Raw genomic sequence first — 18,582 nt, 5'->3', positions numbered from 1 at the left:
GTAAATCAGACCCGTCTTTCTAATGAAGAAAGACAGAGACGCTTTAATGAGAACCTTTGTCTATACTGTGGAGACTCGGGTCACCTGGTGGCTTCCTGTACCCGCAAGCCGGGGAGCGTCCCGTTTCTAGCTAGTTCTGGGTGCACTCAGCTAGGAGCAATTCTTCCGTCCTCTAAACGTATTGACTCTGTCTTGTCCATTGTCTTAGACATTAATTCTAGCCCTGTGTTTGTGTCTGCCCTTTTGGATTCAGGGGCAGCAGGGAATTTTATGTTGTCTCGTTTGGCAGATAAATTACAAATTCCCTGCAGCACCTTGGATCATACTGTCTCCAGGACTTCTATTGATGGTAAATCTCTTTGTAATGGAACTGTGTCTAAGAAAACTCAACCTGTTTTAGTTCGTGTTGGAGCCCTCCATGTTGAACATATCAGTTTTTTCATCATACCCAAGACTTCCCATGAAGTCATACTCTGATACCCGTGGCTGAGTAAGCACAACCCCAGAATTGATTGGAACACTATGCAGGTTCAGTCATGGAGTGTGGAATGTCAAGGGTCTTGTCTTCCTAAGACCGACGCCTTGTCACGGTCATTATTCCCTGATAGTGGTCTAGAAACACTACAGAATACACCCATACTTGGGGCAAAAGTTTTGACAGCGATACAACTGCAACCACCTGTTCGGAGCCCCAGGAGGGGTGACTCCAAAGCCTCAACCCCAGAGGATGTCTCTAAGGTCTCAACATCAAAGGAGGCCTCCAGAGCCTCAGCCCCTTAAGGAATTTCTGAGTGTCCAGCCCCAGGATGGGGTTTTCAGCCCCATACCTCGAGAGGATGTTTCAAGTTTTTTTCCCCAGGAGGGGATTTCTAATCTTGCACCCCAGGAAGGGGTTTCAAGTCTCGTACCCCAGGAGGGGTTTTCAGTTTCCAGTTCCTGTTGGGCCAAAGCTGAGGATGTCCACGCTTCCAATCCTGTCAACAAAGTTCACTTGGCTCACCCTGAAAAGCCTAGAAGGTATCCTGAGGCCACCCATTAAGGGGGGTACTGTCACGACCAGGGTTTCTCAGCATGGTAGTCGACACGTAATACCTGTGAGGACACTATGGCGAGGGGCGTCTGGCAGTGGCACTGGTGCCTGGCGGGGAGCGTTGGCTGTGCGTGGTTCCGTGTGGGCATACTGTCACTCTGGTTTGGTTAGGCCTGGTGGTGCTTCCGTTCCCCTCTGGCATGGGCGCCGCCATCTTGTCTCTGGTCAGGTGTCCTAGTTGCCCTATCCTGTTGTGTCACATGCTCCTCTCTGACCAGTCACGGATGAGCACTGGGGATTTAAGGGAGTTCAGAGTTCCCTTGCATTGCCAGTGCAACGTGTTTCTCAGTGAGAGCTGAGAGAGTGAGTTCCTGTGCTTCCACCTGTCTATTGGTGTCATTGCCTAAGCCTGCTTCACCTGACCTGCTCCAACCCTGCTGGATTCCCCTGCCTCCTCCAATTACCTTCCCTATTGCCTGAGCACCTGTGTCAGCTAGAATTACCCTGCACCCTCCATTAACCTTTTCCACTGCCTGAGAACCTGAACCTGCTGTTTCCCTGCACCTTGCCTCCACTTACACCCAGCTGGACTTCGTTACCTCTGTCTGCATTTTGTTACAGCTCACCATACCTGCATACTGGACTGTTCCTGTCTGTCACTTTCTGGACATTCTCCCATTTACTCCACTACAGTTATTAAGTGCACTTTAGTGCTATACCTGGACTATTTCTTTGCCATTCCCATATCTGTTAAGCCACTCATTAAAAGTTCCACATTTACCTTTAAATCTGCTTCAGTGTCTGCACCTGATACCACCCCGGGTCCACAACAAAACCAGAACCTCACACCATTGATCCGGAGTTGTGTAAGCATTATGACCCTTTGTGTTTGATTCCTTACGACAATCTGGACTTCTAGGGAATCGATAACCTAGGGGTTCCAGTGCCAATCCTGTGGGTACGTGTCTGTTTTCAAAACCTGTTCATTCCCTTGTTTGCAGGTAATTGTGTATTTATTACTTATTGTACAGGGTCTTTCAGTCGCTATTGGCCCCATAGTTGTTCTTATAACTTTTAAAGCATCCAGGCCAGCTGTTCGCCACCCTAGTGAGCAGCGCAGACCAAAATATGAATAGGGGAGCCATGCCAACTGCCAGTGTGGTTCCCCTGTTTCACTTTTGGACTGCGCTGCAACCCCACCTCTGGATACCCAGGGTGGAGGCCGTCCAAAAATACCAGAAGCAACGGAAGTGAAAAACAGACTACTGTCCTCCAAGCAGAAGTCCTATCACAACAAGCTACGGACTCTCATGGCACTGAGAGAAAACACTCAGCGGGAAATTGAGACTGTGACTCCCAACATGTTGGTTACAACCTTCCATAACATAGAGAGACAGTTCAAGCTGGCCTGGATGCTAATGGCAAACACTTTCTACATTTTCTATTACTTTGTCACGTTTCTCATAGACTAAGCTATGTCTGTGTCACATTTCACTAAATTACCTCAATTATTTTAAAAGTTATATGAAAAACTTTGGGACCAATAGCGAGTGACATACCCTGTAACTATAACATTATTGTGTTATTCGTTACACGGAGGGTAAATAAAGATATGTCCTCTTACATCTTTGCCGCTTGTGCAGCAAATCATGGCACGCATGGAGCGAGTCGCGCCCCGGTGAACGGGTATGCACGCTGCGTTTGCACCCGCGACTCCATAGGATTGCATGGTGCTAACGCAGCACACGGCATGGCGTACCGTGGTGCACGTGGTTGCGGTTAATCACATGGCACGATGCGTGCGCACATTTGCAGCGCATGTAAGAGAACAGATCTGTACATTTGTTTAATAAATGTGCCTAGTTTCAGCTATTCTTGGATTGATATACTGTATATTGGGCCTGATTCAGAGCCGTTCGCTATTTGTGGTCGTTCGTTCAAAAACAAGGGGTGGCTATTCAAATGATCCGTTCGCAAATTGCAGTCTGTTCCCACCTCTAAGTCTGAACGAGCGAGCAAAACATACGCTCGTTTTTTTGATAAAAACGCCCCCTGGCCGCACGCACCATACGTCATGTCCGCTATTTATTAGATTAATCGAGTACATCGTACAGCGTATGAACTGCTCGCTATTCTTGTGGTTGGTGTTTTCAACCGCTATTTTGCGAGCAGTTCTGAGTTAAAAAAAACCAAGTGACGTGGTCAATGACGCTGCTGTATTAATTATGCACTCCCTTAAAACGCCCATTTTGACCTTTAAGCACGCCTGCGTTCGGATCTCCACTCCCCGTTTTCAAGCACCTTCCCCTGTTACCACCCACATACGCCTCATTCTGTCACTCAAAATAGCAGGCCCTCGCTATATTGCGTACCAACGATTTTCGGCCGCACTGACTGGTTCGCGCATGCGTACTAAAAAACGTACGCATGCGCAGATGTGCGAACATCGCTCGGAACGAGCGTACTGCCGCTAGCGAGTGGCTCTGAATGAGGGCCATTGTTCGCAGGACAGAGATGTTCCATAATTTCAATTCAAAATATGCAACATGCTAGTACTCCCAAATCACAGAAAGGCCCTCACTCAGAGGTGGTCGCTTCCTTTTTTTTAGTGCGGCCTCCTGGTCGCTAGCTAAGCTGTGGGTTACCACCCACAGCTTAGTGACTGACCAGGTTGATGGTCGCGATGGTGAACACCATCGCGACCATCGAGGCTTGCGACGAGACCCTAAGGTTGGGTCTCGGCAAGCGCAAGCCCCAGGGAGCTTCCTGCTCTGATCCAGCAGGAAACTCCCCACTGACATCACTGATGATGTCAGTGCGGCCGCCCACAAAACGGTAGGCGTTCCTTAAGGAACGCCTCTGTTTTGGAAACCGCCCCCCAGCCCGCCTACAAAACGGGGCGAGCTGTCAATCAACATCGACAGCCACCCCTTTTATACAGAGCTCTGGAGCGAGAGAGTTTCTCTCTCGCTCTGGGGCTTGCGCACGCATTGGCTCTTGCGACCGGGTCTGAATGAGACCCAAAGTCCTCCCCTAGGGATTGACATGGCTGTAATGGAGCATACACACGGTCAGATGAACGATTGAACGATTTGACCAACGATTTGAACGATTTTGCAAAACGATTTGAACTCCGAACGATTTTTGACTGCATTAAAATGACTGAAATCGTCCAAAACTGACTGCAAACACATCAGATGTCAGATATCGTTATCTGACCATCGGGAACGCGCATCGTTCATCGTTCAGACATGTCAGATATGTCAGATTTTCCTTCAGATATGAATGCTTGAACGATTTGAACAAAAATCTGACCGTGTGTATGCACCATAATTCTGCATCTCTTGCTGCACACGGAAAAGGGGAATGGCCACATCTCACAGTCTGTGTCTTGAGTCACGGCGGTGTGACCTCGCAGTGCAAAGTTTTCCCCGCTGCGAGTTGAATACTTAAGTATCCCACGCAGCGAGATCATTACTTAATCATCGGGGGCCGTACGGCCTTCGATGAAAAGGCCCCAAAATGAGGTTACATCGAGCAGTATTTTAGGAGAAAAACATAAAAGGTTTTGGACTTCGAGGTAAAGTTGTTACTCACTCATAGTAAAGGTGGCTGTGGGCTTGCACAGGCAGTTAGGCACATCTGCACAAATAGAAATGTACAGTATTGCATGCCTGCATATTTCTGCATTTATTAAATTACCTTTTCTGTACGATCCATATAGTTCAAAAATGTAGGAATAAAAAGAGAGATCTTACCCAGACTTTGCACAATCCTTATCCGCTGATTCCCAATTAAAATCTCTATTGTATATGGCTGTTACTTTAGATATCAACATATGTTAGACCTGCTCCCCCCTCTTTCCTCTTTAATCCAACTCCGGATACACCACTCACACCACTCTAATGCTGCCCATCCACTAGAAGGCAGGCAAAAGACTGCACGATTACGACATTGTAATCGTGCAGTCGTTTGTCAGTCTGTGATGTGCCTACACTGAACGAGCAGTCGTCTGCTAACATGCTCAACCTGACATTATCGTCAGGTTGGCCAGCATGTTTTGCTGATGATGTCGTGCATCACTGGTCGTTTTGGACATTTTAGTGAACGATTTCAAATGATTAATGAACGACTGAACGATAATGATATCGTTATCGTTCAATCACTCAATTTAATCGCCTAGTGGATGGGCAGCTTTAGCAAGCTTTCACATATGCAGTCACGTTGACCCATGCAGAATCACACTCACAGCAGGCTGTCACCCATGCAGATTCACACTCACAGCAGGCTCTCGCACTTGCAGAATCACACTCACAGCAGGATCTCACACTTGCTGAATCACACTGACAGCAGGCTCTCACACATCCAGAATCACACTCACAGCAGGCTCTCTCACATGCAGAATCACACTCACAGCAGGCTCTGACACATGCAGAATCACACAGCAGACTCTGACACATGCAGAATCACACTCACAGCAGGCTCTGACACATGCAGAGTCACACTCACAGCAGGCTCTGACATATACAGAATCACACTCACAGCAGGCTCTGACACATGCAGAATCACACTCACAGCAGGCTCTGACACATGCAGAATCACACAGCAGGCTCTGACACATGCAGAATCACACGCACAGCAGGCTCTGACACATGCAGAATCACACAGCAGGCTCTGACACATGCAGAGTCACATGCACATGCAGAGTCACATGCACAGCAGGCTCTGACACATGCAGAGTCACACGCACAGCAGGCTCTCACACATGCAGAATCACAGTCACAGCAGGCTCTGACACATGCAGAATCACACTCACAGCAGGCTCTGACACATGCAGAGTCACACTCACAGCAGACTCTGACATATACAGAACCACAGTCACAGCAGGCTCTGACACATACAGAATCACACTCACAGCAGGCTCTGACACATGCAGAATCACACTCACAGCAGGCTCTGACACATACAGAATCACACTCACAGCAGGCTCTGACACATGCAGAATCACACTCACAGCAGGCTCACACATCCTAAGTCACACTCACAGCAGGCTCTCACACATGCACAGATACACAAACACACAGAGAGGACAATCACAGGGTTACAAACACACACGCATATACATACAGAATGTATGGTATATGCATATACTTACAGAATGGGTGGTAGTCACACTGCAGCAACTCCTCCACCCTCCTACTCCCATGATGCATGCAGGAGTCGGTCAGCTCCCAGGGCTGTGAGCTGTGCTGTGTAACCTCTTCCCACTGCTCAGATCCCACCCTCCCTAGTCTCTTTCTGCATGCAAGATCAGCCACAGCTCTGTAGCTGTTATCCCCCTAAATACACCACTGGGGACTAGTTTTTGTATTAGGGGCAGCATTCGCCCCCCCCCCCTGATCCATTCCTGGCTACACCACTGGCTTGAGTATCTCTGACACTGTTCTATCTCCTGGGAGCAGTCTTTAGAAAGTTTACAGAGGGTTGGGTACAGGATGCAGGCACTCAAGATCCCGGCCGTCAGAATTCCGACGTCGCCATCCCGACAGCCTTAGAATGCAAACACCTGTCAGTCAGTATCATAACCCTCTCTCTACCCCTAACCCTTCCTCCCTGCTGCTTAAACTTAACCCTCCCTCTAGTGCCTAACCCTAACCCTCCCCCTAGTGCCTAACTCTCCCCTCTTAGTGCCTAACCCTATCCCTCCCCCTGGTGCCTAATCTTAGCCCTCCCCCTAGTGCCTAACCCTATCCCCCCCTAGTGCCTAATCTTAACCCTCCCCCTAACCCAAGTACTTACTGTCAGGATGCCGGCGCCGGGATTCTAAGCGCCGGCATCCCGACTGTCGGGATTATAACTACAGTACATCCCTTTACAGAGAATGGTGTGCAAAACATAAAAATAGTGAGGGGCAGTTATGTGGGCAAATAAACCTTGTTACTAAGAGAGGTGAAAGGAGAATGGCCAGATTAGTTCAAGCTGACAGGAAGGCGACAGTAACTGAAATAACCATGTATTATGACAGAGGTATGCAAAAGAGCATCTCTAAATGCACAGCACATCGAACCTTGAAGTTGATGGACAACAACAGCAGGAGACCACGCCGCATTCTACTCCTATTAGCTAAGAACAGGAAATTTAGGTTACAGTGGACACAAACTCATCAAAGCTAGACTGTTGAAAAGAATTGCTTGGTCTGATGAAACATGTATCCATTAATCTATCCAGCCTTGTGACAATGATTCAGACGAGTGGTGGTGTAATGTTGAGGGGAATGTTTTCTTGGCACATTTTAGGTCTCTTAATATCAATTGCAAATTGTTTAAAGGTCCCAGCCTACCTTAGTATTGCTGCTGAGTATGTGCAATCCTTTATGATCACAGTCTATCCATGGCTGCTTTGAGCACGATAACATGTTATATCTCAAAGCACGCATCATCTCAAGCTGGTTCCAGGAATATGACAAAGATTTCAGTGAACTCTAATGGCCTTCACAGTCACCAGATTTCAATCCACTAGAGAACCTTGCCAGTGTGTGTGTCCTGAATGTGCAGCAAATACATAATGCTGCCAACATGGACTAGAACATTCAAGGAATGTTTCAGGCATCTTATTGTATCTAAGCCATGAGAAGTATTAAGGCTGTCCTGTGGGTAAAGCCAGTACTACCCAATGCTAGAGAGGTGTACCTAATAAAGTGGCCACTGCATATATTTTGGTATATTAAGCAGTTTGATTCTATTTTCCAATGTACTTTATTTACATTTTTATTTATTTATTTATTTATTAAGTAGGTTTTAGCTACATTGGCACACTTTTGTGCATTACCATATTACCATTTGGTAACATCTACTTTGTTTGCCAGTTATGTGGATTATTCATAGCCGTATTCAACCTAACCAGGAACTATGGCTTTGCTTGTTTCCCTGTTGCAGGTGGTACTGTGAAGGAAAGGAACTCGAAAACTCTCCATACATCCAAATACAGACAACCGAAGATCTGAACACTTTAGTTATTACTGAAGCTTTTGAGGAAGACACAGGTCGTTACTCTTGTTTTGCATCCAATATATATGGAACTGATTCAACATCTGCCGAGATTTATGTAGAAGGTAATGGATAGAAGGAATATTAAATAATCTATTTAACGGGACTTTTATTTATTAATTTGCATGCAGGGTAAATACTGTCTGCTTTTGTATGCAGCCCACAATCTAAGGACAGGGGCATATTAAAAGAGGAGGGGGTCCGTGTGCAGTCTCCTACTGGGGTCCCCTCCATTCTTTCTGGCAGTAGGCAGCGCTCTGACCCTGGGCACTAGCCACTCCATTTTCCCCGTGATTTCCCCACTGCGCATGTCAGCCATTCTTCAGGCGTTTTGTGCAGTGCTGCAACACGTGATGTGGGACTTCAGAGAGGTAAGTATTAGAAAATATGGTTGCAGTGTGCGCGTCCCCATGGACCCAGGGTTCTGCAACCATTATAAATACACCTCTGTCTACGGGGCCTATTTATCAAGACTTTTTTTTTGTAAAATTATACAGAAACTGCAGTTTCTGCATAATTTTATGTATCCTGGCCAGGGGTTAAAGTGGGACGGAACTGTGTTCCGTCACTTCAATTTGGAGATGGAACCAGTTCCACCTCCACCGGCAGGGCCATCTCTTCCATTGGGCTTGTTGGGCAGTTGCCCAAGGGCCCGAAGCTTGTAGGGGCCCACCAACCTGCCCCCCTACAGCCGCGAGTACACACCTCAGTCCCAGTTAACTTCATCTGCCAGCTTCAGACCAGTCAGACAGAGTCTCTCTGCATGTGTGGGAGGTCTGATGGGCATGCAGGAGGGTTTAATTTTATTGACCATTTAAATTTTTTTCCCGTGAGTGGGTGGATAGGGGGCCCCAGTGCATTAATTTGCCCAGGGCCCACACTGCTGTTAAGACAACCCTGTCCACCGGCCCACCTCAGCCCAGCACTGCAGGGAGGCTCCATTTGCCAGGTGCCCTCTGAGATTTTGTTACCAGCGGGCGCCCGGCTCCTTCCCCGCAGCACCAGCAGCAGCTGGAGGCTGGAGCTCACTCCTGAGCTCCGGCTTCCGGCTGCCCCCATGGTCATTATGGGAGAGATGTTATGACGTCTCTCCCATAGTTCTGAGGAGCAGCCAGGCGGACCGGATGGCAGCGGGGCTTATGGTAAGTATTGTGTTTTCGTTTTTTTTGTGTGTGTGTGTGCGCAGCACTATTACAGGGGACATTACTATTGGGGGCACTATTATAGGGGGCATTTCTTATACAGGGGGCATTACTATTGAGGCATTACTGCAGGGTGCATTACTACTACAGGGAGCATTACCACGTGGGACACTACTACAGGGGGCACTACTACAGGGAGCATTACTACAGAGGCATTACCACAGGGAGCATTACTACAGGGGGCATTGCTACAGGGGCATTACTACTGGGGTCATTGCATAGGGGCACTGCATAAGGGGCACCACTACTGAGGGCTCTGCATAGGGGCACTACCACTGTGAGGGCTACAGTAGGGGCACTACTACTGGGGGCACTGCATAAGGGGCACTACCACTGTGGGCACTGCATAAGGGGCACTACCACTGTGGGCACTGCATAAGGGGCACTACTGCTGTGGGCATTGTATAAGGGGCACTACTACTGTGGGCATTGTGTATAAGGGAAACAAATGTGGGCATTGTGTAAAAGGGACACTGCTGTATGTCATAACATGAATAAGGGAACTACTATGTGGTGTAATGTGAATCAGGGGCACTATGTGCAGTGCAATGTGAATAAGATGTGCTACTGTGTGGTGTAATTTGATTTGGGAATACTATTAAGTTACCACGCCCCTTTCTTTTGAGACCATGCCCCTTTTTTTACTGCACGCCGTAGGCGCACACTCTTTTTTTTTTTAAACAGCGTTGGGGGAGGGGGGGGTGAGTTCCACCACTTCTCTAGGACCACTTTCAGCACTGATCCTGGCTATGTAAGAACAGCCTAATGCGGAAGATTTTACAGAAATCTTCTAAAAAAAGGCTAACTACCGCTGCAGACCCATTAATGACAAGGTTTTATCCCATTTGACTGCTGGATAGAAAATCATTAGCGGTAATTTCTATAGGAATTACCACGGCTATTTTCTGGCAGCCATAGCACAGGTCTAAAAAAACTAGAAAATCCCTATTTTAAGCTAAAAATGTCAAGACCCCTTCAGAACCCCTTGGACACCTCCCTAATGACTAATTAGGCAATTGGACATTTTCAGTTAGCCTAATTGGTCCAATAATGACATGTCATTATTGATTGTGGAAACTAATAATGGTCTCAAAAAACCTCAAATTAATAATTGTTGTTAATATTTGCACACCAAATTAATTAAAGCATTATTTAAATGAAAAAAAATATTACTTTATCTTTTTTTTTAAATTATGATTATTATTCTTTTTAATGGGCATAGAATTAACCCCAAATCACCTTTTTTTTGCATTGTTTGGGGGGTCTTTTAGTAATAAGTTGGGAAAAAATAGCTTTTTACCATTGCTTCACTTAAATTTTAGAAATCATCCACTTAATGCTTTAAAAAAAATAAAAATAATAATAATATATTTTTCTTTGGGATAGCAATATCCATTATTACTGGTACCCAATATTTATTTAAAAAAATATTTGAGGGTACAGGCTGTTCCCCATTTAAAAAAAAAAAAAAACATTCCCGAAAATATTTTGCAAGCTATATTTTTTTTTTATTGGATACCACAGCTATTGAGATTGTGCATGCCTGCTGTAAAAGAAAATTGGTTTGGATGTCCTCATCAGCAATTGGATATGCTCCTTAGACTGTTACAACAAGGAAAAAGAAATTCATATGAAAAATAAAAGCAAAAAAGCTCCTAGGTAGTCATAGGACTTAAGCGTGTGTTTTGTGCCCATGCTATACTTAAGGTGGTTATCCACTTGCCGATAGAGGAACGACAGTATGATTACAACAAAGTAATCGTACAGTCGTTACTCATCCTGTAAGTGCCTACACTGAACAATATGTCGTTCAGTGCAGGCACCCTCCCTCATCCCCGAACATGCGCAATCTGTCATTATTGGCACATTGACCAGCATGTTCAGGCGATGATTGATGTAGAAAACGACCAGCGGGAGCGTGCAACGCTGGTCGTTTTCGACATTTTAATGCCCGATTTGTGAATGATTAATGAGCGATTAAACGATAAAGATGTTGTTATCGTTCAATTGCTCATTTTAATCGCCTTTGGATACGCACCTTTAGTAAACGGCCTTATGTGTACTCTTTGTGGTGATAAAATCTGTTTGTTGACCACATTTTAAGATAATGTGACAGTGTGAAATGTTTCTGCCATAAAAAAATCTGGTAGCCTTACAATGAGTGCTAACTAAGTAATCCTATCCAGAAGTTTTAATTAAAAGAAAGTAAAAAACATTTTTAACTAGGGATGTAGGGTAAGTTTACTTACCTAAACGCTTGAACTGTCCATTATCATTCATCTTTACTTTCAATGTGCCAACATATTACAGCAGTGCTGTACAATATGGGCATGATATAATGAAATTAAATATAGGGACAGTCAACAGAAGGTAAAGATGACCCTGTGCAAATGAGCTTCGAATCAGGGGAATGCTTGATAAGGAAGGTAGGGAATAACCATTGTAATTGCTGGGGAGGAAAGCATAACTGACAACTATGAGGCAGAATAATTGTAAGAACTGTGAAGGCATGAGTCTCCAGAGACTTTTTAAAGGTTTTGAAAGTTGAGTAGAGTCTGTTAGTGTGGCTAGAATGTTCTTTAAAAGTGGAGCTTGACACAGAAGCTTTGTAGCCATGCATGGGATGAGGTTATTAGAGGTGAAGGTATTCAAAGGTCACTGATGAAGTGCAGAGGGTATCTGAAAGGGTATATATAGGTGAGTTCAGAATTACATATATATAGAACAGGATTTATGGAAAGACTTGTAGGCAAGGCTCAGAAATGCTGAAATTTATTGGAAACTAATGAATCCAGATTGGAAGGAATAGAAGTGTACATATATCAGGTTTACAGCAACATTCATGTTCCATTACAAAGGGGAACAGTGTTATCATTGGCAGGCCAGACAAAAGGACTTTGCAATAGTCAAAGCAGGAAACTATAAGGTCATGAACTCAGTGACATGTTGTGTTATTAAAGAACATATGAAGCTAGCACAGATAGAAGAAACATGACATATATTGTCAGAATATGAAGGATGAATGAGACGCTGAACTTTGGTAGTAAGCTGAATGATGGCACCATTACTTGTTAAATAAATATCAGGAGGAGATTTGCAAGATGAGAGAAAGAGAAAGAATAATAAATTTGTGTTTTTCTATGCTGAACTTTAGTTAAAGTTTCAGGGGTGACTAAGTAAATCTGGGTGTCATCTGCATAGTAGTGATACTAGGCAGCATATTTACTGGAGGTTGACTTTTAAGTCTATTTTTATGTCATTTTAAATAGTCTGAAAACGGCTCAAAATGTACTTTCTAATGCACTGCCAAAATCTCTCATTTACTAGCATTCGATTTTGAAATTGAAAGTGAAATTTTGAAAAAAACACAGTGGGGTTGCCCCTATTTTCCATTAACCAGCACCAGGCTGAGCCAGCCGGGGTGGTAAAGCCACAGCAGGAGGACACACAACAGGAGGACACACAGCATGGGGTCCTCCTGCCAAAGAATTAAACCAGCCCAAAAGCTCAGTACTGGCAACCCTTGGAAAGTGGGGACACCACCGCAAAAAAAGGGTCCCCCCTCCAAAGCATTAACGACCAGGGCTCTTTCCTGCATCCCTGGAGGTGGTGAATGCAGGGGTAATTGGTGCAAATGAAGAAGTAATATTGATTTTCACAGTGGAACTACAGGTACCAGCTAGCCTTTGAACTATAAGTGCCAGTAGGCTGGCGGCACTTATATACAGTATATATCCCCACTTTGAAAAAAATATTAAAATAACCATAATACACACACATACCAAGTATTATAAATGTTTATTACACATTCATTCACTCACTCACCCGCACTCACACTACATACTTACCTACTCCCTGAATGAGGTCAGTCCTCTTCTCCAAGAAGATGTCCTAGGTCTTGATAAAATAAAAAAAATGTCTGAGACCCCACGGATATGCAGTGGACCATCCTCACTGAAACCCGAAATTACTTAAGGTAATTTGCGGTCATCTCCATTCACTGTAATGGAGAAGCTGTTTCCATGGCAGCGGCCGGTTTCCATGGTAACGGTCACTGGACGGCTGATGGCCACTGTAATGGAAATGGCTTCTGTATTATAGTGAATATCTGTACTTTCTCATAGAAGACTACAGGATCCCAAGGTTGCGGTGTCAATAAGTGTGGAGTGATGATGAGTGTGGGATAGTTGATGCAATGTAATGTCATGCTTTTTATACTTTAATGTAGATGGTTAAGAATGGAGTGAAATGTGAAAAACATGCAGCTGGGAATTGAGGCTTGTGAATATATTAGTGGAAGTAGGTACCCAATGTAAAGGCAGAGTTATCCATGACATTTGTGTCACGGCCAGGGTACTTCAGCATGGCGCTAGGCGGGTGTTACCTGTGAGGTCGCTGTGGCGCGGGCTGTCTGGTGGCGGAGCTGGTGTCTGGCGGGGGGCTTTGGCTGCGCGCGTTGTTGTGCGGCCCTGTTGTCACTCTGCGCTGGTGAGGCCTGGCGGTGTCTCCGTTTCGTTTGGCATGGGCGCCGCCATCTTGCCTTCTGGCCATGTGATGCGGCTGGCCAATCCTGGTGAGTCACATGTTCCCTCCGGCCAGTAACAGCACGGCATGGGGTATTTAGGAAGGGTCAGTGCCTTCCTTCTTTGCCAGTGCAACGTGTATCTCACCTAGCTGAGAGGGAGTTCTCTGTGCTTTCCTGTTCCTGTGAATTCGCTGTCTGCCAGTCTGCCTGTCAGCTCCTAGCTCCCACTGGACTACCCCGCTTCCTCCATCACCCTTGCCCATACCTGAGTGCCTGAGCCTGCTGACATCCTGCGCTTCAGTTCACTACCTGTATACCTGGCTTGTTTATTTTCAGTTCACTACCTGCAAACCTGGCTTGATTATTTTCAGTTTCACTACCTGCACACCTGGACAGCTTTAATTGTTTCTACTTGGACATTAACCCTTTTACTCCCACCACAGAACTCTTGTGCACATTATATATTACTGGACTTTTATTTACTGCCATTATCTGTCTACTCAAGCACTTATTAAAAATTCTAGTTTTATTTTTAAATCTGCTTCTGTGATCACTCCTGCTACCACCCCGGGTCCACAAACAACCCAGAACATCACAATTTGCATTTAAAGAAATTAGATCTTAAACTAGATTTGCATAATGTATTCAGTCCTGCTTTCAGCACAAACTATGAGTGAGCTAGTGAAGGACGTATTCCCTGATATAGTTTTGCAAAAATGGTTAGATTTTGCAGCCCAGCCCCAGCACATAGTGATCTGATCTATATGGTATTGACCACACACTCACACATCCTATTTGGAGAGATCTAGTTGTTCAACAGTCAATATTAATGACTGCATCCTACAGCCACAATAATTCCAGTTACTTAAGGCAGTGCACACACTGTCAGATTATGGTTTTACATCATATTTCCAGTGTCCCAAACATCTCAAAGATTTTAGTCAAACTTGCCTGACATTTTGGGCCCATTTAATTTGATGCTAGTTTAACAGTGATTTAAATTTAAAATGACCAAATGAACCATCTAAATTGCCATTTCAGTGTGTTGTATACTTTCTTTTGTGTAAGTGGATTTATTTGCTACAATTGATCATATAATTTAAATGAGTGTTACCTCCAGTGGCGTATCTATAATGGGTGCAGTGTGTGCGGGGCCCCGCACTGCACACACTGCACCCATATTTTTTTAAACTTACCTGTCCGTGGTCCCACGTCAGGTGTCAGCGCTGCTCAGAACACCGAAAAATGGCCGCCGTGGCCTTTTTTCCGGCGTTCTGCACATGCGCAGTAGACTCTGGGCACACTCTAGTGCCCAGAGTCTAGTAAGGCTTCGGTTGCTGGCCAGCCGTGTCCGACGGCTGCCAGCCACCAGGGAGAGAGGAGGGGGCCCCTAACGGGGAGTCCACACGGGCCCCTTCCTCTCTTAAGACGCCCCTGGTTACCTCTATTGTATAATATATTTGCCAGTTCTATTACACACCAGAACAGATCAGTGATTCTTAACTTTTATCTGCCTGGCTGGAATCCCAGTCCAGAAATCAGCTTGAAGACTCATTGGGTTTATTGTTTAGCTAATATTGTTAATGCTTTCTATTATTCTATGCTTTTCTTCAAGTTAAATGTATTCTGTATTCCTTTTTTAAGTAAATATTCATTTGGTAGAAGAGGATCAAGGACAGCCACCATTATTAGCATTGAAGTTCCGGTTTTTGGACCCAGATCTAGTTAAGAACAGCTGCAGTATTTACATATAGTTTTTATACAGCTATTTGTTAAAATGTGTTTTACTCTTCTGCACAGGAGCGTCATCATCTGAGTCTGAAGGTGACACAAGCAAGACTGACATGGATCAGTACGTATGTGTTGTTCAAAGTTATTTTGCAATATATTGTTTTTAAGGATGCTTTGCAGATGATGTAAAGAGTTATCTCTATGTTAACTGTATATTATGGACTCAATGAGGGGATGTGTTTGTGAGTGTGTATATAACATATATAACATTTGTAGACTTATGGAATGGGCAGGGGATGTAGTTGTGTGTTAAGCCCAAATAATGGCCCTGCACTGTATAGTTAACAAGCCCCCCACCCCTTCACTTTTTTGCTGATAGTCAGGGAGTACTCTGCATTATTTATAAAAGTTACTTTTTATTATGAAACAAAGTACTTGCAGAGCTAATTCTGTCATCGCTTGTCTGAGTACAAATAGGTAATCTACGTATTGTTAAATGCATGCGAAATCAGTCCCACATTTATTCCTGTTACTTTATGACTACAAAATTAATTTGTGATTTGAATTGGTTTTAAAGCACCAGGAAATGCTTCTTTATAAATCATAAAACTGAAAATCACATCTAAATTAAACACATTAAAACTCAATCAAGAATACCATTAAATGTGCTTTCTTAATCGCCTCAAGTAATTTGTAATTATCTACATTTCAAAATTATATAGGTTTTAAAGCCACTGGCATATTAAATGTGTTGTAGTTTGTCAGTATTATGTTAGGACATTATTATTTGAAAGAAAATTGCATATTTAAAACTTCATATTCAGCAGTTTGATAAACCCCATTGTGGGCACAATTGTTAGCCTTTCACATCTCCGCTGTTTGCATTTTTGTCATTATTATATGAACTTTATATTAAACTTATCACCAAATAAAATTAATAAATACATAATCCAAAACAGTTCTACTGAAAAATGTTATATTTTTATAAACTTTTAAAAGAAATACTAGCAATTAAATGGAAAAAAAATAAAGCCTAGAATAAAATGTAGCAAATTATTTGTGCACACACGGACTGTATATTTATAAATTCCTTTGTGCCTAGCGTAGAGTTCAGCAATCCAAATGTAAACATATAAAATTACATAGCAAAAAGCGTACTTACACCCATCTCAATATTCGTCCAACTCAAATCAGCAGTACATTTCTGCGTCATACACACAAATGCATACATTTACTGTTAGTAGTTACTGCAAAAGTTGCATTACCCTATTTTTTTAACCAATATAATGTCATTCATGGTCATATACACATGACAGTGTTATTAATAAATGCAAAAGTCACATTTTCTATATAAAAAGTAATTTATAAGCACAAACAACCCCACAGGCTTTAAACCCTTTATGGGGGAAATTTAGTTTAGTGAGATGTGCAAAGAGTGCCTCAGAAACGTTTTGGCAAAGACATTTGTTACGATTCTCACACAAAGATGATGTGGCAGTCCTTCCACTATGGATACTTGCTGGAGTGTGGCTGCAGAGAGTGGCACTAACAGGTATAGACAGGGTGCACTAGGGTGCACTAGCAGCAACAGGTCACTATGGTCTGAGGAATGTCTAGGAACTATAATGCATCTAGGACGCTAGACACGGAATGACTAGACACAGGGTACAGCTGCAGGGCAGGAGTGACCAGGGCTGTGGTATGCAGGATTACAGACAAGACAGGCAAGGACAAGGCAGACTAGACTGGCCTGGCAAGGACAAGATAGGCAAGACTGGACTGGCAAAGACAAAACAGACAGGACTGAAGCATGGACAAGACTGGACTAACAAAAAACAGACAAGGCACAATCATGTGGCAAGAATACTGGCAGGTGTTCAGACATAGTCCAAGGTGCGGCTAATGAGCCGAGATGGTTGCAGACTATGATGTGGCCAAGTAGCCATAGACTAGACTTGAATAGAGTAGCCTTGATGGCCATGAGCGACTGAAACAACTGAGGTGCGGCTACTGAATTGCCAAGGTACGGACAGAGTTCGATGCGGCCTTGCGGGCCGTGAATCGGCTTAGATAGCCGGGGTGTTGCTAGTAAGCCATGATGGTATAGACAGCGTTCAGTGCGGCCTAACAGGCTGTGATGCGACTTAGATGCAGCTCTCAGAGCTGTGATATACTCGGCAAGGGTGCGGCCTAGTGGCCGAGGTGCAGCTTTGAGAGCTGTGAATTACTTGGCAAGGGTGCAGCCTAGTGGCTGAGGTGCAGCTTTGAGAGCTGTGATATACTTGGCAAGGGTGCGGCCTAGTGGCTGAGGTGCAGAAACCAGACGGCAGCCACTCAGACGCGGCAGGAACATAGGCTGGAGGCAGCGAGGTAGAGAACACTGCTGGTAGAATAGGTGGAAATAAACAGACACAGCTTGATGCGGCCTTGCGGGCCGAGGTGCAGGAACCAGACGGCAGACAGATGTACTAAGACGTGTCAGGTGCACAGGCTAGAGGCAGCGAGGTAGAGAACACTGCTGGTAGCATTAGCTGAGTACAGAATGGCACAACATGAGAAGATTGTGGTAATAATACTGACATGGTCAGGATACAATAACAGTTGAACTAGGTAGACCGGCAAGAACTCAGGTAACTGTGAACAGAGCAACATATACTGGTAGTCAGACAGTATAACCGGCACTGAGTGCAGGGCTGGCTGTAACTTAAGAGATGCAGGGTCCAATCAGAGCCATTTCCTGCAGAGTGCTTTTCCTAATCACAGGCTAGTGTGCACCTGAGCTCTGCACAGAGACAGATGATTAATAATTAGTGAGCACCTGAGATCTGCACACAGACAGGCAGGAATGACAGGCTATGAGCAGTACACAGACAAGACAGGATTTCCAGCTGCCTGCAACAGCCGGAACAAGGACAGGACATGATGCAGTGTCCCAGTCGCAACTATGGCTGGAACCCGCGGATCCTAACAGCACCATGAGACCAATGTCTTTGCTCATTTTAAGTTGCCCAAGACAATGAGCAAAGTTTGCCTACCATAAAACTTAGT

At 44.6% G+C, this 18,582-nt stretch overlaps 1 protein-coding gene across 11 annotated transcripts in view; it reads left to right on the top strand.

Moving 5' to 3' along the window:
* The window catches only part of MYPN (myopalladin), a 243,536-nt gene that overhangs the window by 160,251 nt on the left and 64,703 nt on the right, over positions 1–18,582 (top strand). For all 11 annotated transcript variants that reach the window (XM_088476231.1, XM_088476311.1, XM_088476302.1 and 8 more), the window contains 2 exons: positions 7,966–8,141; positions 15,604–15,655. In XM_088476231.1, the coding sequence (XP_088332357.1) occupies positions 7,966–8,141; positions 15,604–15,655 (228 nt within the window). The remainder of the gene's footprint in view (positions 1–7,965; positions 8,142–15,603; positions 15,656–18,582) is intronic.

The sequence above is a fragment of the Taudactylus pleione genome, unplaced genomic scaffold (assembly GCF_031769625.1).
Source record: "Taudactylus pleione unplaced genomic scaffold, aTauple2 ptg000016l, whole genome shotgun sequence".
Classification (NCBI taxonomy): domain Eukaryota; kingdom Metazoa; phylum Chordata; class Amphibia; order Anura; family Myobatrachidae; genus Taudactylus; species Taudactylus pleione.
Note: the sequence above shows the minus strand (reverse complement) of the source record. Positions and strands in the feature narration are given on the sequence as shown.